Source organism: Aethalodelphis obliquidens, unplaced genomic scaffold (assembly GCF_003676395.1).
Source record: "Aethalodelphis obliquidens isolate GAN/ISIS:26980383/991018 unplaced genomic scaffold, ASM367639v1 scaffold3, whole genome shotgun sequence".
Classification (NCBI taxonomy): domain Eukaryota; kingdom Metazoa; phylum Chordata; class Mammalia; order Artiodactyla; family Delphinidae; genus Aethalodelphis; species Aethalodelphis obliquidens.
Window position 1 is genome coordinate 87,763,300 of NW_020837947.1, and position 24,085 is coordinate 87,787,384.

At 39.5% G+C, this 24,085-nt stretch overlaps 2 protein-coding genes across 7 annotated transcripts in view; one reads left to right on the top strand and one right to left on the bottom strand.

Moving 5' to 3' along the window:
- Positions 1-3,626, top strand: part of EYS (EGF-like photoreceptor maintenance factor) — a 1,677,823-nt gene extending 1,674,197 nt beyond the window's left edge. The window contains exon 41 of the mRNA XM_027093793.1: positions 2,437-3,626. Coding sequence (XP_026949594.1) covers positions 2,437-3,626 — 1,190 coding nt within the window. The remainder of the gene's footprint in view (positions 1-2,436) is intronic.
- Positions 3,627-9,549: 5,923 nt separating this feature from the next.
- PHF3 (PHD finger protein 3) overlaps positions 9,550-24,085 on the bottom strand; it is a 103,982-nt gene continuing 89,446 nt past the window's right edge. For 5 of the 6 annotated variants that reach the window (XM_027093342.1, XM_027093329.1, XM_027093366.1 and 2 more), the window contains 7 exons: positions 21,252-21,383; positions 20,223-20,358; positions 18,276-18,471; positions 17,620-17,767; positions 15,358-15,447; positions 13,142-13,337; positions 10,055-12,919 (listed from right to left, as the gene is read on the bottom strand). In XM_027093342.1, coding sequence (XP_026949143.1) covers positions 10,800-12,919; positions 13,142-13,337; positions 15,358-15,447; positions 17,620-17,767; positions 18,276-18,471; positions 20,223-20,358; positions 21,252-21,383 — 3,018 coding nt within the window. In that variant the 3' untranslated portion in view covers positions 10,055-10,799. Of the gene's footprint in view, positions 12,920-13,141; positions 13,338-15,357; positions 15,448-17,619; positions 17,768-18,275; positions 18,472-20,222; positions 20,359-21,251; positions 21,384-24,085 lie in introns of all 6 variants that reach the window. The other variant, XM_027093359.1, reaches the window with a different exon arrangement.

Sequence of the window (24,085 nt, forward strand, 5' to 3'; positions counted from 1 at the left end):
TTCAGCCTAAAACTCATTGTTGAGAAATACTGAGTCATCTCACCCCACAAGTATACAAAAGGAATTTCCTAACTGAACAATTAGTTATGAGCATCTTCTGTGCCAGACACTGTGCACGGTGCAGGGGATAAAATGTTGAGCCAAAGCGGCACAGATCCTATTCTCATGAAACTTACAAGTTGGTGGATAAGGCAGCTGTTAGTCAAATAATCACGGATGTAATGACGTAGATTATATTCACTAGAAATTCTCTATGAGGAAAATGATTAAAAATAAGACAACCGTATTTTGCATGGGCTCATACAGGTGGAAATGAGAGATGCGTGACTTTAGAGCTGCTAGGTCTCCCAACCATCCTTGAATAGCCTGGTGTGGACCACAAAGGGGAGGAAAAATAACAGACATTGGGTGCTGGAAGGAGGTGAGACAGTGTGGACCACGCATGTAGGAGTACCACTTGTCAAGAAATCTCCCTGGACAAGAAAAGGGAAAATTATATTGGTTGTGAAATGTTAGGGGGAAGGGAAAATACAGTCTCAAGGAAGATTTCTACATGTTTTGCTATGTTAAACAGTTTGCCGCCCTCTGGAAGGAATCTTACCTTGTAGGGCTACATTCTTTTCCCAGGCATGGAGAGTTGCATTTGCTTTTCCTCTGAATGCCTCACTGAAACTTTCATACACATGCTGGATCCTATTTGTTCAGATTTGTTCAGACATGACTATAGAGTTATAAAATGAGATAAATATTGTGAAGGAGAGAAAACTAGTGCTATTAAAGCAATAGTGGAATCAAGGAAGACTTCTCTGAGGAAGTGGCATTTGATCCGAGACCTGAAAGATGGGCAGGAGTTACCTAGAGTAGGTGGAGCGGGACGGGCAAGTTTTCCAAGAAAACAACGCACGCAAATGTTCTGTAAGAAAAGGGTAAACCCTAACAAGGTCAGTGCTGCTGGAGGAGAGGGGAGAGCACTCCCAGTAAGGCTGCTGGAAAGGGAGTCTCTATACCTTAAAGAATCTAGGTTCTTATCCCAACAGGGAATGCCATTAAAGGATAGCATAATGATCAGACTTTCATTTGCAAAGATCACTTGAGCTTCAGTGTAGATTAGAAAATCAACTGGAAAGCAAGAAGGGTGGAGCGGCTCTCCCAATAGATCAAGCTGGAGATGACAGTAAATTTAACTAAGGTGGCAGGAGAGAAGTGCGCAGAATGAAGGTGTTTACAACGAACCAAAATGCTAGAAAATCTGTTTGATTAGAGACCCAGGATCACACTTAAATATTTTATCTGATCACTGGATGGACGGAGTGACTTAACTGAGTTTGGAAAGACTGAAGGAGACCAGGTGTATGGGAGGAAGTTCACAAACTGAGAGAAACTTTGGAGCTTGAGGTGCCTTTAAAACACCCAAGCAGAGAGCTCATAGAGATTTGCGTACTGGTAGATAGAGCTTGCTGCCAAGAGCATGGCTGAAACTTTGGAAAGCACACCATATAAGATTTTCATAGCACCACCACAAATCGCTCTTACTTCTGTGAAGGAGAAATGTCGCTGCTCTATCAGTAAACAAAGGATGTGGCAGCCATCAAGCCACCACATTGCAGCCTCCCCAGGTGAGCCCTGGGGGAACGCAGGATGGAAACAGGATGTCCCGCATCAAGCAGTCAGCTGCTGCAGCCACACCCGACGGTGCACCCTGAGGGGACTCAGGATGAAAAAGCACAGGGCACTGGCCCCAGGTAGCTGAGGTGCATGTCAAAGGAATGATTTCAGTGAGCCCAGACTCTTGCATCTTCCCATACATAGAAAAGCGCTAAATTCCTTAGCTTGAGGTGTCTGGTTTTCTTTAATTAACAGTAATCTCTTGATATTCTGACCACCTGGTCTTTGTTGATTATTTCCTGTTGTCATCCGTCTCCCCGCACCCCGGCCCCGCCCCGCCTCTTCAGAGCAGTCCCTCAGAGTGATTTGAGAGTCCTGTCTCCCGGGCTTGAAGTCCTTAGAAAGTCCGCCAAATAAAACATGATTCTCAACTTGTAGGCTGTGCATTTTTTCCAGTCAACACTTCTCTCATCTTCCCCCCACGACCAATGTCTATCAAAGACATCATCAGTGGCTCAGAGTCAAACATCCAACTTAATTTTTACACATTCATCCTTAACTTAAACCGTTAAAGAAAAACCTCACTTTAACTTGGTACCACAATACATTCATTCAGTGTGAAATATTTACAACCAGGGAAAACATATGTAGCCAACTCCAGAGCAAAAGAATACAGGATATGTGTATGAATGTATAGATATATTTTGATCTGTAAATGGACACAAAACTCTCTAACATAACTGTGATCAAGATTTGTAATCTTTTTTTTCCAAAAAGGGGCAAGAGTTTTTAATGAAGTGACATTTTACTGTTGCTTTTCTTTCTCCACAGGTGATTTTTTATGTATCTCTTTAGTAAACGGTTCTGTTCAACTCCGCTACAATCTTGGTGACAGAACTATCGTTCTAGAAACTCTCCAAAAAGTAACTATTAATAGAAATACCTGGCATGTGATTAAAGCAGGAAGAGATGGTGCAGAAAGCTACCTGACTTTGGATGGGATAAATGTAACAGAAAAAGCCAACGCTAAAATGAGCTCCCTGGACACAAATACCGACTTCTATATTGGAGGAGTGTCATCCTTAAATCTTGTAAATCCCATGGCAACAGGGAAAGAACCTGTAGGTTTTCAAGGTTGTGTCCGAGAAGTTATTATAAATAATCAAGAATTACAATTAACCGAATTAGGAGCAAAAGGTGGTTCAAATGTAGGTGACTGTGACGGGACAGCCTGTGGGTACAACGTGTGCAAAAACAGGGGTGAATGTATAGTAAATGGCACAACTTTTTCTTGCAGCTGCTTACCACATTGGGCAGGAAATACATGTGACCAGTCTGTGTACTGTTTGAATAATCTTTGCCTCCACCAATCTCTATGTATACCTGACCAATCATTTTCTTACAGTTGTTTGTGTACTTTGGGTTGGGTGGGAAGGTATTGTGAAAACAACACTTCATTTTCAACTGCAAAATTTATGGGTAATTCTTACATTAAATACACTGATCCAGATTACAGAATGAGAAATCTTCAGTTCACTACTATATCTTTAAATTTCAGTACTACCGAAACAGAAGGTTTAATTGTATGGGTAGGAAAAGCTCAAAATGAAGACGATGATTTTCTGGCAATTGGTCTCCATAATCAGACCCTGAAAATAGCAGTTAACTTAGGAGAAAGCATCTCTGTACCTATGATTTACAGCAATGGTACATTCTGTTGCAATAAGTGGCACCATTTAATTATAATTCAAAATCAGACTCTTATTAAGGCCTACCTAGATGACAACCTAATTCTCTCTGAGGATACTAATCCACACAAAAAGTTTGTTGCTCTCAACTATGATGGTATTTGTTATCTGGGGGGCTTTGAATATGGCCGAAAGGTAAATATTGTTACTCAAGAGATTTTTAAAAGAAGTTTTGTTGGCAAAATTAAAGATGTATTTTTTCAGGATTCAAAAAAAATTGAGTTAATTAAATCGGAAGGATACAATGTTTATAATGGTGATGAACAAGATTAGGCTAACAAACTAGCAATTTAAATACATAAAATATATATGTAAATATAGTTGATAGTTATTTCTTTGGCATATTGTTTACTGGAAATCAACTGTTTACTATTACCTGAAACAGTCTAAATGTTAACACTTCTTTTTTTTTATAAGCTTATAAAATATAGCTGAAGAAAAGATTTTGGTCATTTTTCCTACATCCAATTTATCTGAGTCTTGAGTTTTCACTCCATTAGTTCATTTACTGTTTATTCATTTGTGAACTGTTTTTTAAATAAAATTTAGGTGAAAATGAATTAGTGATACATACAAAGAAAAATAAGAAAAAGGCAAAAGTATTAACCAAAGGAAAAATTAAAATTATTAACAAAGGAAATATCATAGCCTATTACATGGCTCAGCTATGAATAGTTATATGATTGAAATAATGTGAAATCTGAATACAGACTTAAACCAAAAATCAATGAATGAATGTGGGGAGGCAGAGATGGGGGAGAGAAGAGTTAGCTGGTGAAAGTTAAATCCTTGTCTTCCACAGTAAGTTATCAATAGATATTATAGTTTTTTTTTTAACTTAAAAAGATAGCATATACATGTCACTCACAAATATCCTAAGAAATGTCTAAAAGAATTGGACGCAGTTATCTCCAGAGAGCAGTGCAGACACTGTTGGGTTTTGTTTATAAATGTTGTAGAATTTCTTGACTTTTTAAACCATGTACTTATATAACTGATCAAATTTTAAAATTAAACTGCATTTATATTTAACCATTCAAGGCTACAGGTCTCCAAAGTGAGCATAAAACAGGTTCTGAATAATGTTATTGAAAATTATTTTCCTGATAATATCTGTTCCATTAAAAGCATAACTTGAGAAAGTACATTTTGCCCAAACACCAGTTACTGGTGTAACTGTGAAGAGCATTTTCACCCTCCCACCGTTCAGACTGGGAGACAGTCATTGCTGCTGTTGTTACTTAACATTTTCAGAGTTTGGTATTTATGACAATTTTGCCACCAGGAAAGCAACTGACAACACATGACCGACATAAAGCTCTAACAGGTAGAACAGGACCGTGTGGAGGAAAAAAATCTTGGTAATAGGAGCATGTAAAGTTGAAAAGGAAAAATCTATAATTATCTATTAAATGGAGAAAAGACTTTACACATAGGATTGATGCACAGTTTAACTTGCCAATGCTATTAATAATCAAAATCTGCCTGTACAGATTCCAGTCTATACAAAGCAGCTAGATGAACAGTTTATCATTGCAGAACTTTACAGATTTTTTTTTTTGACTTATTTTTGCCACTCCATTGCAATCAGAAAGCTAAAAACAGTCTTGCAAAGCCCCAAAACCAAAGTTAGGAACTTTGGCATTATTCGAAGGGACACAAAGTGTCCCCAGACATACTATTCCTATCAACATTAGAAAGTGTGTGAGCAAAATATAATGTAAGGTAGAACTGCAGAATGTCTATGCATCAATTCAAAGGTTTTGTTTTTTAACAGAAACTACACAAGACAACTCCATCCAACCTATGCTGAAAAACTGTGACCTAAATTTGCTTTGGTCCATACCATTCCATTTAACTTTGGAGTTGAGATCATAATGTTCTAAAAAAATTCCTTTTAATAGTTGACTTTCAAAGATACACATTTTATGCAAAAAGGCAAGAAAGCTGTTTTAGGAAGGCTACAAAAGCTTCAAGGAAACTTTGCCTATACCACACACCCATCACATTTGGCCACATCTTCTCATAATACAGTGTGCCTTTCTTTAAAGCAGCACTTCCCAAAGTAGAGTCGAAGGACCCGAGGGCCCCTAGATATTTCCAGGGGATCCAGATTCTTCCTTTCCCAACGACAATTCTGTGTGAAGCCAGATCTTCATGTATTTCAAACAAAATGACATATTGCCAAACATTAAATGCAGAAGCAGATAAGAGAAGCCAGCTATGTCTTAAGTCAGACACACTGGAGACGTACAAACATGAAAAAGACCTGTCTCTTAACTAAACTGACTTAGCTTGGAAGTTATTTTACATAAAATGTTATTACCATATAATGGGATTACTGTCAAACAAGTATTTTTACAATTTAAAAGATTGTAATTTCTAATACGCTAAATAAGGATAGACGCAATCCAAAAAAATAGAGGCCTCATTAACTGTTAACAGTGTAAAGGGGTCTTGAAACCAGTAAGTTTGAGAAGTGTTGCTTTAAAGCTGCTTCTCACGGCTGTAGTCTTACATTCAGATGTGACCACTGGCCTTTCTACACCACACTGCAAGCTCCAAGAGGTCGGAGGGTTAGGGTATTGCTCACCACTGAATTCTAAACCTAGCAAATGCCTGAAGAATAGGCACAAAAGAAGAAGTGAACACTGCTACCTAGAGATTCTCCTGTAAGTCAGAATGACTTGGTTAAAATATTTTTTCGCCTTAAAATCCAAAATTTCATGTGGTAAGTTATCAACATTATTTGTTTTTGCTATCCTAGTGATGATGGCGTTGAAGATTTCCTATGTGATATGCTTTTCCATCACAAAATAAAAATTGCTAAAAACCCTTCAGATCATTTTACTATAACGTCATGATGCTTCTGAAACAAAGTGTTGAATGTAAACATGAGAACATTTTTTAAAGTAAGCTGAAATACCTTAGCCAAGAGATAGAAGTATTTACCTATAAAACAGTGAACTCATTGTTTTAAGACACTTCTAGCTATTGACCTAATATTTGTGTTTCAACTCACCCATTCATGTACTCTCTTGCTCTATACATGAATTAAAATTCTTTATGAAACAGAAGCCAAAGAATCGGGGTGTTTGGCACCGTCATAAGAGCAGTAACCAATTTTATTTATGATTTGCCTTGGCAGACAAAAGTCAAGTGTTGACTATGTGAACTGCTTTTTGTGGTCATTACTAAGTGGCAACCTGACCATTGTTTTACAGGGATCTGAGGAGGTGGGAATAATGCAACCGCTATGTTCAAACATTTAAACTATTTGCTTTAATAAGATCCTGTTCACCAGCAAGCTCTCACAATGCACTTCAACGTGATTTATACACAGCCGCTATTAAAAAACTGAGAACAGCTGTATGCAAATTCACCAGCTGACAAGTGGTTTTGTTATCGCACATACATAAACACGTTAATAATATCCAAGTGGCTTAACTTGTCACTCCACTTTCCTATTGTTGGTATTATGTTTCTTAACTTTTAAACATTTACTATGGCCTTAGATGTTTCATAACTCCAAAAAACTTGTAACTAGGATTTGGTTCACGTACAATTTAAGCTACAATTAGCAAGTTAAGAGATATGGTAAATAATGACCCTCAAGGTTGTACATCTCAATCCCTGGAAACTGTAAATATGCTAGGTTACACAGGAAAAGGGGAATTAAGGTCACAGATAGAATTTAGGTTGCTAGTCAGTGGACCTTAAAATAAGTTTATCCTGGGCTTCCCTGGTGGCGCAGTGGTTGAGACACGGGTTCGTGCCCCGGTCCGGGAAGACCCCACACGCCGCGGAGTGGCTGGGCCCGTGAGCCATGGCCGCTGAGCCTGCGCGTCTGGGGCCTGTGCTCCGCAACAGGAGGGGCCACAACAGTGAGAGGCCCGCGTACCGCAAAAAAAAAAAAAAAAAAAGTTTATCCTGGATTATCTCTGTGGGTCCACCGTGCTCACAAGGGTCCTTAGAAGTGGAAGAGGAAATCAGAAGGGTGGGTCAGAGACGGCAGAAAGACTCAGCCCCATGTTGCTGACTCTGAAGATGGAGGAAGGGGCCATGAGGCATGGAAGGTGGGTGGCCTCCAGAAGATGGAAAACGCACAGAAATGGGTTCTTCCCAGAGCCTCCAGAAAAGGAACGCACCCTCCGACAACACTGAGATCCCCATCAGACTTTGATCCACAGAAGCGTAAGATATATCTGTGTGATTTCAAGCCACTAAATTTGTAATAATTTGTTACAGCAGCAATAGAAAACTAATAAAAGAGGACTGGAGAATTAGGATTTGAAATGAATATAAACTTTGCAAATCTGTACAGGAGAACCCAGACTTTTGGTTATGTCTTTTTGCTCACTCTGAGGGACGGGTGGCCCAGTGGCGTTTCAGACAGGTTGGTGTGATGGTGAGAGAAAAAGGGCTGTGAAAGGTGTGTGTAATCATCAGGCTTCTGTCCCTCTCCCATTCTCCATTCTCAGAGCACAACCACCACACATTCAGACTTTGGAGAAAACTAGAACTGAGCTAGGATTCCAGCTCTGACAACAGCAGTCTAACCTTGGATGAGTTTTCCAACTTTTCTAAGTCCCAGCTGCCTCAGCTCTAAGGTGAGTCGTCACCTTGCAGGCTGACCGAGGTTCACATAAAGCGCTCAACATGAGGTCTGACATACGGAGTGTTCATGGAGGCTTTCTTACCGACAAAAGGATTACAAGGGGCGGACTTGGTAAGTACTGAGACACCCTGGTACATTTTACTTAACAGGTGTGTATAAACTGTCTTAAGATGGTTCTAAATATTCGAAAACATCAAACTTTTTAAAGAGCAAGCTTTTCTTAAAACAGGAGAAACTAAAAGATGACCTTCATATAACTATTAGTTTGTGTAAGGATGGTTGGTAGGTGAAACTGAAAGAATGAGAATGGCTTTGGAGCTACTACTACTCATCTGAGAACTTTTCTCTTTTTCTCTTTCTTTCCTCACAAGTTAAAAGCCTCAAAATACTCAATATGTCCATACCTACTCTCCACAATATTTCAGTCCCAGCGGTTAGGAAGCCTGGTTCCAGCATTTAGCAGCCTTGTAGTACCAGATGGTCATTACTAACAGAGGGCTCTATGGGATCTACCGTGATTCTACGAGATACGAAGAAAGAATTTTAAATTTCCCAACAATATGTATAAACAACTATTGGCTAAGAGGTAATCAAAAACTGACTTAAAGGCTTTCTTCAGTTGGTTAATCCATTCTTCTTGTACCTTGCAAAAGAAATCTGGTGTCTCATCAACCCTCGACCAGATAGATCAGTGAAAGCAGATTTACTGACATACATACAGTCGACCCTCTGTGTCTGTGGGTTCTACATCCTTGAATTCAACCACCAGATAGGAGAAAAAAATTTCAGAAAGTTCCAAAAAGCAAAACTTGAATTTACTGTGCACCGGCAACTATTTACATATCATTTGCATCACATTTACAACTATTTACATCTCATATACATTGTATTAGGTTTATAAAATTGCAAGTAATCTAGAGATGATTTAAAGCATACAAGAGGATGTGTGTAGGCTATATGCAAATACTATGCCCTTTTATATAAGGGACTTGAGCATCTGCGGATTTTGGTCCAGGTGGGGAGTTCCTGGAACCAGTCCCCCAAAGGATACCAAGGGATTACTGCATTTGAAAATAAAAAAGCTAATTTTTATTTTGGTTTGGGGACTTTTTTTGGTAAAACCTTGAGAACAATTTCTTCATAATGGTGCAAAAGCTGACTGACCTTAGGTTTTTTTGTTGGCAGACTGACTTGTTTTCTAACAAGTCAGCTCGCAAAAGAAAAGTAGAGCAAATTTTTTAAAAAACTTTATTTGAATACAAGTCCTCTGTTTTAGAACATATATGATGATAAATTTCAGAGGATATGGATGACAAAAAAAAAAAGGGGGGTCTCAAGTTGCTGCAAGTTAGACAAAATGGTTTGGTTTTGAATTTCCACTCATTTTCTCTCCAGTAAAAACAGCAAGGCTGAATCAGTTTCAAAACCCATTTTTAACTCTAATCTGTAGACTTTTTAGGAAAACAAACTTTATCTTCTTAATTTTGTGAAGTCATGTATATTTTTCTTCATTAATACAGGTAAGTTAAAATACTGGCTTTTCTTTCCCTCCTTTTGGTCTCAAGTATTAGTATCATTTGGTAGCCACTGCTTTAAATTATAGCAATCAATGCAGTATATGTAGTTAAGGGTGTAAATAAATTTAGGTTTGGATTAGCAACAGCCTCCCTGTGCTTTCAAGAAAAACGAGCATATGACACTGTAGTTATTTACCCCCCAAACAAATTACAGTTAATTACACGTTTTACAGAAAGATTCACAATACGTTTCTCTTAAATAAAATTTCTGTGGTCTTACAATGATTAGTCAGTGTACCAAACTTTGACGGTGTACCAGTTTTCAGAAACATACCTACAAAGTGGGTTATAGCTGCACAGTTTTTCAGTGGCAGTTTCAAATTCTAGCCTCTTCAGAACTACACGATTTATCTCAATAGCCTATAATCGAAGATAAAGAAATCGTTTTTCTCCTCATCTTAGCCTATATGCTCTTGGCTGAGTAAGAGAAGAACAATGTCTGAAGGTATTTAAAGCCTCAAAGAAGAAATTCTTTTACTACTGAATTTCAAATCACACACACAAAATAGGTGAGAAATTCTTTTATCATATTTAGAATCAAAATATCCCTTAAAATATTTACATTGTACAGTAAAAAGGATAGCAAAACACAAGATCATGTACAAGCTTAAGTATTCAAGTTTCTGAAGAGCCAAAAAGGAAAAGGAAAACAATGGACTACCACAAAGCTGTAGTACGGTAACAAACGCCTTCAATGAGTGCAGACTAAAGCAATAAATGTACTCCTTGGGTTTCTGATTCTTGGTCAAAAACTGCTCGACTAAATGATTAATATAATCCAATTACCAAGTTGCTTGGCTTTTTGTTGCTCCTCTACAGTTTCTTTAAAAACAGTGCAATTTAAAACAAACTTACAGAGTACACGTTACTCTCAAATTAGTCATTATATAAAGGACATTCACTAGAGGCAGTAAATATATTCCATGATTAACCATATTTACCAATTAAGGAATAAAACTAAAATTTCTAAGCCTTTATTGCATATTAATAAAACAAATCTTTGAATATACAGCAATGTAAAACTTTTAAAAACATTAAATTCCTAGAACTAGGGGGGGTGGTTGGCGTGAAGAAGGGATGAAGAGCAGTGGCCCGGGGCGCTCTGCACCAACACACAGAATTTACTGTCCTGCAAACCACCAATATTAAAAATGCAAAAGGGGGCACGACCCTAGCAGGCAATCATACAAAGGTTTAAAGACACAACGTTTAACAGCTATTTCAATGTACCCCTGCGGCAGCCTGCCGGCTTCACCTTTTGCCTTTGGCTCTGTCGCCGTGGTCCCTGTCTCTGTGGTGCCTGTCTCGGTCCTTCTCGCCTTCTCTATGCTTACTCTTCTCCCGCTCTCTGTCTTTCTCCTGGTCTTCACCCTTGGGCGTGTCTGCCTTCCTGTCTACAGCCCTGCTGTCTCTGCTCGCTCTTCCGTCCACTCCTCGCTCCCCGTGCGGCGGCCGTGCCCTCTCCTGACCCTTGTGCCCTTCCTCCCTGCTCTTCCTGTCTCTGTCCTTGTCCTGGGCTCTGTCTCTGCGCCTGTGCCTTTCGGATTCCTGCTCCCACCCCTTCTCATGGCGCTCTCTTTTCAGGTGGTGCGAATCACTGTAAAATCTCTGACGATCCCCCTTACCCCTGTTAAACGGTCTATCCAGTTGCTGTTGGTCTTGCCTACCCCAAGGGTCACTATGGCGCCTTTCTGGCCTCCGAACGTCTTTAATCTGGTAAAAATTTTGCGGGCCTAGATACCGTGACGCTTGCGAGAGGGGACCCATCATACGTTGCGGTTGGCCTGTCAGATGCATGACAGGTGGCCAGGGAACCATGGGGTTCTGAGCAAAGCCAAAGCCCGGAGGGGGAAGCAACGGGGGTGGCAGATGTGGCGGGAATGCAAACATGCTTTGTGGGGGGAAATGTGGAGGCCCCGGAAATGGAAATCCAGGAGGGCTACACTTGAGATGCTGAAGGCTGGGCTGCTGTGGCCTTACGGGTGAACAGTTTGCACTTGCTCTGGGGCTGGCGCTTCTGGAGGGGAAGCTGACGCTCTTAGAAGGAAGTTCAGATCGACGTGTGTTTCCAGCCTCAAAGTGCGACGCTGCTGCCACGGATCCTCTTCGAAATGGCTGCACAGTTTCAATATTTTGCATTAGAATCTCCTCCTGTAAGGGTTTTGCTTGTTCCGTTGGAGAGGTGCGTATGTTTTCTGCTGATGGCGAGTTCTGTACAGCCCCAGAATCATCACTCTGCTGAATACATGAGTTTCTCTCTACAGAAGGCAACTTGTCCTCAACACTGCTTTGTTCGGTTAACTGCTCCCTGTGCGACAGGCCGGGCGGGGGCTGCTTCTCTCCATGCCGGCAGCTATCTCCGTCCCTGCTTTCTGGAGCAGACGCCTGCTGACTCCGCCCTGCTGCCTGCCTAGGGTCCCTTTTCAGGTTGATAAACTGCGGGGCCCGTGTCGTATTAGCAGCAAGGTTTTCACTGCAACTCACGTTACCATCTACGTTTCCTTTTCCTACATTAGACCTGCAGGGAGAACTAGTATTTGAAGTCCAATTATCTTGCAAGTTATTCTCTTGATCTTGTAGCAGCTGTCTTTTTAGCGCTCTCTCTTTATTCTCCACAGTCTCCTCTTGTTTTGACTGCATCGATAAATTTGTTAGGAATGCTTCTGTAGAAACATCTGGTGGTTTACCTCTGAGACTAAGGCTTGTCAAAGGCCCAGCAGAAACAGAAGAGGCCCCCATTCCGGACGCCTCTTCTCCTACTGAACTACCTGCCGACTCTGAAGGCTTATCTCCTTTAACCTTCACTTCCTTGGCTTCACCATCAGTTGCTTCCACTGTATCTATCTTCTCTGCTTTCAGGTCGGCTTGCTCATTTATAAATGGAATTTCTTTAAGAGTGTTTTGTTCTGTCCCTGACTGAACCTGTTCATATGCTTGAGCAGTAGTGCCCAAAAGGCTCTGAAGGATATCATCTACAGGAAGAGGTTTATTTGCCAATTCCAGAGTAGAAGGTTGATTTTCCCAGCCAATCAAGACCCCAGGAAGGAATCTTAAAGGTTTTGGTGGCTCCTGTTTGGTGACTTCCACTAAAGGTTCAATGACTGTTGGAGGGTCTTCCTGAAGAGTCTGCTGAGGCTTATTTCTTTGCTTGTGCAACACAGTTGTAAAAGAATTAAAAAAGTCATTTTCTTCTTCTGCTGCTTCCTCTGTGGAAACTTCTACCTTACTTTTTTTATCAGGCGGCAATGTTATTGGTACACTTTCAGGCATCTCAGCTGTGTGACCGGCACCAGCAGTGGCACCGTGCTGTCGTTTCAGTTTTTGACGAATAATTAAGCCCAACAATAGATTAGGTCTGTGCAGTTCAAGGCCTGTACAAAATCAAAAACATCAATTAATAGTCATTTTCAATCATTACAATAAAGAGTAAAATTTTGCATCTAGTTTATTACAGCCTCCTCAATGGGTGTCTGTCACTGTCACGGCAGATCTAAAGGGCTGGGCCCCAAGAAGGAAAGCAGAGTCCGCTCTCCTGCTTCGGCCCTGCCTCTCACCTCACTTCATTCATATTCTATTCTTAAACGAATACCTACCAGGTCCATCAAAGGGCACAAGAGGGTGTGGGATTTTATCCGCGGCACCCAGAGGGATTAGGTACATGTCTTTAACCTGCTTCATGTTGTTAGCGGCCACTCCGTAGCGCTTCCTGCTGCTGAAGTATGCAAACAGCAAAGTGTAAGAAATTTGATCTTCTTCAGTCACAGGTGTGAAGCGAACCACACAAATTTCCTATTCAAGCAAATAACAAATGGTTGTTTAAAACAATAACCTAAACAACAGCCTGGTTTTAAATACCATTCTCAATTAGTAATAATCTGTTGAATTTTATGACTGTTACCAAGTAACGTGGCTTACTACTTAAATGCAGATATGAATACTAAAAGGAAACAACTCTTAGGAAAAGATCCTGGCTGGTCCACTGGTGGATCTGTTTTATCTGAAACTGTCCCATAGAAACTGAGTCCCAAGGTAATTAATTTGTGCAAGGTGACACACCTGTCAGTGGCAGAGAAGATATTTAAAGCCACGTCTCCTGATATCTATACTGTGTCCTCATTTCCAACGTTGTAACTTCTACAGAGGGCTGCCTATATTCTCAGCACACTGCAAATTAACAGCAGCCACCACCAGTGCCCCACCACACACACACACACACACACACACACACACACACACAGAAACGCACAAATCCACAGATAATCCAAGTTAGAGGGACTGAATCTAGGAATAAAGGGGGCTGGGTGAAAGACCTCAAATACACACAGCCATCAGTTCTGTAAAATCATTCGGCTTACTGAGGAACTTATTTGCTTGCCTCTGGGCTCTTGGCTTTGCTTCAGATAGAAAAGACAGTCCCAATTTGGTGTTAATTTGGTAGTGTGAAAAACGGATGCTTCTTCATGAAAAATGAAATGGGGAGAGCCAGATCTACTGCAAAGCCTAAACTGACGCAAGATCCCAGAGAAGACACATGAATGAGCTGAACTATGGCTCTACCTCTGCTAAGAGGTCTGTCATCCCGAGTGTCCTCCTTTGGGGCCGACAAGTCCAGATGGAAGCACACTGGGCAGTACCAGAGGGGCAGATCAAGAGCATTCCCCAAACAACCAAGAGGAATACCTCCCAATACTTTCCTATGACTTTTGCTATCATGAGAAAGTGAAAGCAAGTAAATGTAGTAACTTTTTTGTACTGCTTCAAAGTTTTATTTGTATTCTAATACAGTATCAGTTTAAATTCTAAAATCTATATTGGAAAAAATATTATTTTCAGCTGAAGATTATCCATTATGGATCACTACTAATCTTACTAAAGACTTCTGATCATAAAAGATAAAAAAGTTAATGTTCGTTTATTCAAAATTTATTTTTTGAATGTCTATAATATGCTGGGTATTACCATCCTTGGAGGGAAAAATGATTTCTTCTAATGATTAAATATTCCTGTGTAATGTTCTTTGAGTTAAAGAAATGATAGAAGATACAGAGAGAGAAAAGAAAAAGAGAGATATTGCTATAGAGGCTACTAATTATCTCCCAGTATCCATCCTCCTCATTTCCTCCTATTACAAAGAGAACCCTTAACTTTTAGTTGGGCACGTGGCCATCCAATAGAGATCACACTTCCCAGCCTCCTTAGCAGCCATATGAAGTTTATGAGTAAGCTCTTGCCAGTGGAAGTTAGAAGAAGTGAAAAGATAACTGCAAGTTCTAGGTCTTGCTTCTAAAAAAACTGGACAGACATTCTTTTTTTCCCACTTGGTGCTGCTAAGTCAGCTCTGACCCTGCTTGAATGATAAGGACAACAGTCTTGCAAACAGCAAAATAACAAGACAGAGGAGCCTCATCCCTGCTTAATGGAACGGCCTGAAGCCCTGAACTACTGACCCACCTAACATAGCAGGAAAATGAACAACTTTAGGGTCTCTTTGTCCCAACGGCTTAGCCTATGCCCCAACTAAAACAAATGTCTACAATCAAAGCAAGGCAAAATTCCAGGATGAAATCTCAATACTTACTCTAAAACATTTCTTTCAAAACAGTAACAGAAATCACTGAGAGAGCATACCACGAAAGGAATGCTGTGCTTTGAGCTCTAGCAATGGCTATAGTTCAGCTTTGTCAGGCATATTATGCAGATTTAGTACTTGTACTGGCTCCCTCCCCTGGGGACCCTGCACAAGAACTCTCAGTGGTTTACTTTTCAAATACTGTCTCACATTGGTAGAGTGAAAAAAAGTTCTCCTCACCTTGGTTCCTGAGGCTTTAATTTTTTCCACATAATCCCAAACTGTCTGAGGTGATATTCTACCACCGACTTGAATACTATCTGGTAGATCCTGTGGTAACGACATGAAGGTGGATCAATGTATACAGATTATATTTATTATGATGTCTATACTTCATACAAACTTAGCTCTAAGACTAATCTGAAATAGTGATTAAAAAAAAACAAGTAAGTAAGATTATAAAATGCATCAGAGAACATAATAAAGTACAGGAAGAGCAATTACGCTTTACCTGAAATGTCAACTCCAAATGACTGAGATGGATGCCCAAAATACAGTTAAGAAAGAATCTGAGGTCAAGAAAAAGAAGCAGTGCAAGCATCCCACTTTGACAATCCAGGAAGAGTACAACAGATTCCAAAATATTAGGGGACACTGTTTTTCCCCTTCCACCTCCCCTCCCTTTTTTTTGGTGGTAGTGAGTTGGGGTATGCCTTTATCACTAACAGCTGGATTTCAGAAGTTATCAAGCTTAATTATAGAGTATATTTTTGCACAGAAAAGAATAACATTGTAATAATGCAAGGTTCATTATTTTTTAAAGGCATAATCTTTCTGAGAACAGATGACTATACAGAAAATCAATCAAGAGCTGTACAATTAAGAATATTTCAAACTTTAATCAGTATATTTGTTTTTTATGAAGAGAGAAAAATCATAAAAAACATAATCGATATAAATTCAATTAAATTTAAATGATTAATTGCTTTATTTTATTTGGGATTTTAGTCCAAATCAAACTAAAAATAAGTAGAAAGCAGAGGTGGAGTTCTGGAAAGCAATCACACAGAAACTGGCTCAGAAAAGAGAATAACAGTTTTGTTTAAAATCAAAAGGGTCCCGTAGTTTAGGACTTAGTTATCCATTTAAAAGAAGAGTTATCTTCACCATGGACTGATCAAAGACTAAATTTCTAAACAGATTTGTTCAAAACGAAAAGCACTGAATTTTTTTCTTAAAAAATCAATGTATCTAAAATATTACTTGTCAACCAAACTATATGTAAAATAATTAAGTCGTTTATTAATCAAAAACACAACTAGACAAATAAGCTGATGGAGATTAGATAAGCAACATTACATTGAGTCAAACTAATTTCATCCTAATACAAAGAAAAGTTTATATTAGTCTTAAAAAAGAACAGGCATATATATGATTTATGTTTTATAAAATACTGAAAACCATTTTTTTAAAAACTTTTGCCTTTATGGTCAGCAGACTGAGAATGAATGGAAAAAAGGATAGATATGAACATAATAGCAAAATATAATCTCAACAAAAATACAGTACACATATACTGATTTATTTTCCTTCTGCAGAAATACAGAGAAATACAAACTTTATTCAAAAGAGTTCAGAAAACATTGTACTTTCTCACTTATCCTAATACTATAATACTACAGCTGCTTGTTTCTCATAAATACTGCATAGTAGTCCCTTCCTATTCCCTCAGGTATAAAACCAACCAAGGGCACCACTGCAGCAACCAAGGTCATTGCTCTCAGGACTGTCAACTAACTGGCGAGTCTCAACTAGACAGCTCACCCTTGAACAACATGGGGGTTAATTAAGGGTGCCCACCCTTAATTGATAATCCGAGTATAACCTACAGTTGTCCCTCCGTATACACAGTTCCACACCTGAGGATTCAACCAATTGCAGGTCACGTGGTACTGTGGTTTTCACTATTGAAGAAATCCGTGTATAAGTGGACCATGCAGTTCAAAACTGTGTTGCTCAAGGGTCAACTGGGTGTGTATCTATGTTCACAGAAATGGGCAGGTAAAGGACCACAGTCATGAAGCTGGGGAAATTTAAGCAGTAGGGGAATTGTAAGACTTGATAATAATGAAAAACTCTCCCTGACAAGCTAATACTGTAGGCCATAAATATGTCCATCTTTTACGTAAGTCTGTACTTAAAGAAAAACTTAGATATCCACGCAGACACTCATTAATCTTTAACTCTGACAGAGAATACATCTTGGGACGAGTACAAGACATGTGGATTTAATACATCAGGGCACAATTTTCTACAGTTCTAAAACTCCATTTGTGGACTCATAATTCCATTAACTGAATGGTTTAAGGATCACTGTCAATAAATATTTTTATCATGAATGAAAATTAAATATTTTAATTTTATTATGTTGTTTCTTTGCCTTGTGGCTTCAGAAACATATATGTCAACCCAGGCATAGAAGGGTAGAAAAGTTCACAGTACCTCTGTCAAGTACTCAGGGGAACCAGACACTGGGTAGGCTTTGGTAACAAATTTTGCTACAGATGGCATGTTGATAAAACCTTTCCAGATGAAGTTCAATCGAGCCAGGAAGGTAGACTCAACTTCAACAGTTCCAGGCATCTCTGGACTAAAAAATGACATTAAGAAGTTTTCAGCCTAAAGATCCGCTCATGAATAAATGCATTTTCTATTTACTCATCAATCATTTCTATTTTAGCATGTCAAGAAAACCAAAATATGTAAAGGCTATGACTAAAGAGTTTATATTTTCACTTTAATGTACTTATATTTACATAGCCATGTTTTTACAAAGTCTTTCTTCTAGGCTGTCTTGTGGACTAATATGGTCCAGAGAAATGCAAGCAATTTTTCTTTAATGACTTATCTCCTGCCTCTTGGAGCTAATGCAATTAAGGAGAGTTTTAAAGTCAAGTCCCCACACACTCAAGTCTCTAAATTAACTTTTAGAGTCTTTTTAAAAATCTCAATTAGGGTACAGGAAGGTACAGTTACTGTCTCAAAAGAAAGGTTTCTTTCTTAAGAAACATGTCACTTTTCTAAAGTTTTTGAAGACTTCCAAGTATAATATGGCAAAGAGCTATAAAGAATAGAAATTATAACTAACAGAAAATTACCGTGGAGCAGAAGAGAATGTTGACTTCGGAGACTCTTGTTTCTCCTCTTCAAAGAATTCAGAGGCCAAAATATTTGAGGTTGAAGACAAAGCATCTGCTATACTTTCTGCTTCATTGTCTGAATGTTTACGAGATACTCCAACAACAACTTTCACTTTTTTTGGAGAAAGATCATCTACAGGCGGTGCCATTCGACCTGAAGCCAGAAAACACCAATTTATACCACTTTTGTAAACTGAAATTTCTGTAACTTCATCCATTTTCACTTCTGAAGTTATTCAGTTTCCCTGACTGCACTGTTGCATAACCATACATTTACTGGGGTAATTTGTAACTATCATCATTTCTCACAATGAGTTCTAGAACACCTCCCTTACTGATGTGAAAAATCAAAAAAAAAAAGAGAATGTTAAACAACTCAGACAAGCTTTTGAAAAGGAAACATTACAACCAGAACCTAAAAATGGTTTCCTGATTCCCTATCAAACATTTTTTAAACTAAACTATAACAAATTCCAAGGGTCTTGAGAGGTAACATGAGGAACTAAGTAAAAAAAATCTGTATACCTACTTCGTGTTACATATAGCAGCAGTCCGTGACATATGCATACTACAATGCTACTTAGTTACTAAGCATAAAAAAACACTAGTAAAAGTTTAGAAAATGACATTGATTTTCTCTATAGAATCAAGAAGGAAAACTCAAACTTTATGAAAATAGGTCAAGTACAGTAGTATTTAACAAATATTTTGTGTGCTACCATTAAATTTATTGAAATATTATAATATTAAATATTATATTAATTATAAATATAACTTTAATCATGAAAATTAGTAGAAATTAATATAATTAACAAAAAAATTATTAAGATTTTTCCCAGACAAAAACCTAATGAGCATACTAAAAATACTAGTAAACCATGGATAGCTTTCTTCAGGGATAACAATGTCTAAAAACACCCTGCCCTTTAAGTCTTTACCATTGTACCAACTGTGAACACACGATTTTGAGAAGATATGTCATTTTTATTATAAGAAAAGTGCCTAGTCTCTAAAACAATGATGGAGGGCAGCATGTTAACTAACCTGAAAAATTTTTCATCTTACTGAACAAAGTATGTATCAGTCCTTTAGCATACCACAGTAAAAAAATAAAACTCCAGAGCTACATCTCTAGAGTTTAAAAAACTCTCGTCCTCCACCTTTACCAATAAACTGAATATAAACTTAAACTCTTGCTCAACACATCCCCATTTCTTATGCCCTAAATCCAGTCTCTAACATCTGTCAATATTACCTAACCTGAGTATCTCAAAGCCTCCCTTTAATTAAAAGCACCTGCATCTCCCTCTTGCACTAGTGCACAAACGCCTGCCACCTAGCCTCGCTCCTTCTTCTCTTGGCTTCTTTCACCATCATCTCTACTCAAAGTCAGAGAAATCTTCATAAAATTCCAAGCTGATCATATCATTCCCCTGCTCAAATCCCTTCAATCACTACCCACTGCTCTTAGATAGAAGACTAAAATGTTTCATATGGCCTACCAAAGCAGGTTTTCAGCAATTTTTATCATAATCTGCAAAGTAACATTTTATATCATGATCCATTACTTACATACACGCACACTCCACATACCCCTGTGTGTCTGTGCACATGTGTGTGTATGCATGTGTGGGTCTTTTTGTTATACATAAATAACTGGAACTGAAGTCTCTCAAAATCATACTTATCTTTTACAGTGCAATTCACCGTGATATTTTCTATTCTGTTTTCGTTTGTTTTTGAAATGCTAGTGAACTACTTACTAAATTGATTTCACTACTACTACTAAGTCACAGTCTGACTCTGCACCAGTACTGGGAAAACAAAAACCTATTTAAATTATAATTTACAAGTATTCCCCTTTCAAAATGAAAGCAACATTTAGGAAGAAATACTTCAAATTACCTATGCAAATTTTGCAGTTAAGATCAAAAAGATGTTGTCTGTGTTGATTAGTGGTATCTTTAGATAAGGAGTCAATCTCTTCTTTCTGTTTGTCAGATCCTTCTGTCTTCTCCATTGCCTTATTAGCTGTAGGTTCCTAACAACAGTGAGAGTAAAAATAGGTTAACAGAAAAACTTTGGCCTCAATTATTTAAACCATCTGTTATTTCATACTGATATTTTTCCAAAATCAAACTGCTCCATTCATAGGTTGTTTTTCACAATTTCTTTAAAAAATAAATGCTAGATGTTAATTATGACATAAAACAGAGCAAAAACTCAAACATTTCTCATTCTTCAAGGCCTCTAACAAGATCTATTATTTTCTCATTGATAATTGAAAGTAAGAAAAGCTACACCTGCTCTCAAACTAGTCTGTCTTAAGAAGCACCTGCATATTTCGAGGCCTGTGATGCAGGTGGTCTGCACACTACGTACAGAAAAACAATGCTTTAAACACTCTCAAAACAACATTAAACCAATAATATAGACAACTCTAATAAATACACAGTTTAAAAAATTCTTTTTTCTACTTTAAAAACAAGAGAAGCAGTGGCTTCTCTTGTTGCGGAGCACAGGCTCTAGGCGCGTGGGCTTCAGTGGTTGTGGCTCGTGGGCTCTAGAGCGCAGGCTCAGCACTTGTGGCTCGCAGGCTATAGAGCGCAGGCTCAGTAGTTGTGGCGCACAGGCTTAGCTGCTCTGTGGCATGTGGGATCTTCCCGGACCAGCGTTCAAACCGATGTACCCTGCACTGGCAGGCGGATTCTTAACCACTGTGCCACCAGGGAAGTCTGCCCCCCTTTATTTTTATATTCCAAGTGAATCATTTAATATGAGTGAGGCTCAGTTTGATATTACCATAAGTATTAACGGAAGAAAATGGTTAAATATAAACATTTTCCCTTCTATCAAAAACGGTCAAATAAATCTTTTCTGAATCTTCATGTTTTGAGCACTATAAAACATGTTATTTTTATTCTCATAATTTACCTGAATCTCCATGGCTGCTTCCTGTTCTTTCATTGGAGCATCACTCTCAATTTCTATCTCACCTTTATGAGTTATCTTGGTGATTGGTCGTCTTTCCACTTCTCTCTGTTCTTTCTCAATCATCTCTATGGTCTAATAGGACATATTTTAAAGAAAACTTCACAGTTAATCACAGATGATTTTTAACCTTTAGGTAGTCTCTCAAGCAACAAACATATACTGAGTACTTGCAAATGTCAGTTTTAAGTGCTGGCGTTTTAAGAATTAGACCTCATACGTCAGCCTGGGGAAGTTTACATGTACAGTAACTGGAGGCAGCTGAAGTGTAATCTAATTTGCAAAGTGACGAAACATGATATTTACATTTAAAATCTGCTTTCTGATCTAGTATTTCAGCAGGTGCCACAGAGAAATAACCATCAAGTTCCTCTTAGATTCCTAACTTGATGTTCTAACATCTCCCACAGCAGCAGAAATTTAGTCGAACCACAGAAACAGGCAATCCCCCATCAGAAGGCAACTGACGGAGCATACTCTGTGACGGGGAACAAGCTCAGCAACAAAGCATAATAAATAAGCAACAGCAGACAGAACTAGTAAAAGGTAGCTGAGAGTGGAATGGGTTAAGGAAGGTAAAGACGGATCCGGTCATTTGTCTTGTCACTGTTAAGTGCAAATCTTCCTTTAAAGAAAGAAATCAGATACACAGCCCAAAGAAAGAAACAGCTGGTCTCCCATGCAGATGACACCTGCAGCCACAGTTTCAAAGAAGAGAGGCACATGCACATTTGGGATACGAAGCGAAAAAAGAGATGGTGATAATATTTGCAAAATACGAGAAATTATACAAGGGGAAATTAAAGAAATATGTGACTTAGTGTAATGTATCATATTAAGGCCTCTTGCACAACAAACTAAATTTGGTAGAAGATCAACATGGAGGATTAATGCTAAGATTAGGTAAATCATGTAGAGTTCATATAGAAGAAACCACTATTTTCCAGAATAAAGGGCTAATACTCTAAGGCCATTGTAATAAAAACAGTGGATAATGTGGCTATCTTGCGGTCACAATAATTTGAAGTCACATATTCACCTCACCTTCAAAGATATTTCAAGTTCACAAACCCCCAATGAAAACTCTCAGCATTAGTAACTTTCAGAATTTTTTAGTTTTAAATATGCAATACACAGAGAGAGGGGGAAGATGGCGGAAGAGTAAGACGTGGAGATCACCTTCCTCTCCACAAATACACCAGAAATACATCTACACGTGGAACAACTCCTACAGAACACCTACTGAACGCTGGCAGAATACCTCAGACCTCCCAAAGGTAAGAAACTCCCCACGTGCCTGGGTAGGGCAAAAGAAAAAAGAATAAACAGAGACAAAAGAATAGGGACAGGACCTGCACCAGTGGGAGGGAGCTACGAAGGAGGCAAGTTTTCCACACACTAGGAGCCCCTTCGTGAGTGGAGACTGCGGGTGGCGGAGTGGGGATGCTGTGGAGGAGAGCGCAGCAACAGGGGTGCGGAGGGCAAAGCGGGGAGATTCCCGCACAGAGGATCGGTGCCGACCAGCAATCACCAGCCCGAGAGGCTTGTCTGCTCACCTGCCGGGGTGGGCGGGGCTGGTAGCTGAGGTTCGGGCTTCCGTCGGAGCGCAGGGAGAGGACTGGGGTTGGTGGCGTGAACACAGCCTGAAGGGGGTTAGTGCGCCGAGGCTAGCCGGGAGGGAGTGTGGGGAAAAGTCTGGACCTGCCGAAAAGGGAAGAGACTTTTTCTTCCCTCTTTGTTTCCTGGTGTGCGAGGAGAGGGGATGAAGAGAGCTGCTGAAAGGAGCTCCAGAGACCGGTGCGAGCCGCAGCTAAAAGCGCGGACCCCAGGGACGGGCAGGACACGCTAAGGCTGGTGCTGCCGCCACCAACTAGCCTGTGTGTGAGCACAGGACACTATCCACACCTCCCTTCCGGGAGCCTGTGCAGCCCGCCACTGCCAGGGTCCTGGGATCCAGGGACAACTTCCCTGGAAGAACGCATGGCATGCCTCAGGATGGTGCAAAGTCACGCCCACATCTGCCGCTGCAAGCTCGCCCTGCACTCCATGCCCCTCCCTCCCCCCAGCCTGAGTGAGCCAGAGCCCCCGAAGCAGCGGCTCCTTTAACCCCGCCCTGTCTGAGCAAAAAACAGACGCCCTCCAGCGACCTACACGCAGAGGCGGGGCCAGATCCAAAGCTGAACCCCGGGAGGTGTGCAAACAAAGAAGAGAAAGGGAAATCTCTCCCAGCAGCCTCAGAAGCAGCGGATGAAAGCTCCACAATCAACTTGATGTACCCTGCATCTGTGGAATACCTGAATAGACAACGCATCATCCCAAATTGAGGAGGTGGACTTTGAGAGCAAGATTTATTATCTATTCCCCTTTTCTTTTTTGTGAGTGTGTATGTGTATGCTTCTGTGTGAGATTTTTGTCTGTATAGCTTTGCTTTCACCATTTGTCCTAGGGTTCTATCAGTAGGTTATTTTTTTTCTTAAAAAAAATTTTTTTTTCTTAATAATTATTTTTTATTTTAATAACCTTATTTTATTTTACCTTACTTCATTTTATTTTATTTTATCCTCTTCTTTTCTTTCTTCCTTTATTTTTACCTTTTCTCCCTTTTAATTCTGAGCCGTGTGGATGAAAGGCTCTTGGTTCTGCAGCCAGGAGTCAGTGCTGTGCCTCTGAGGTGGGAGAGCCAACTTCAGGACACTGGTCCACAAGAGACCTCCCAGCTCCACATAATATAAAATGGCGAAAATCTCCCAGAGATCTCCATCTCAACACCAGCACCC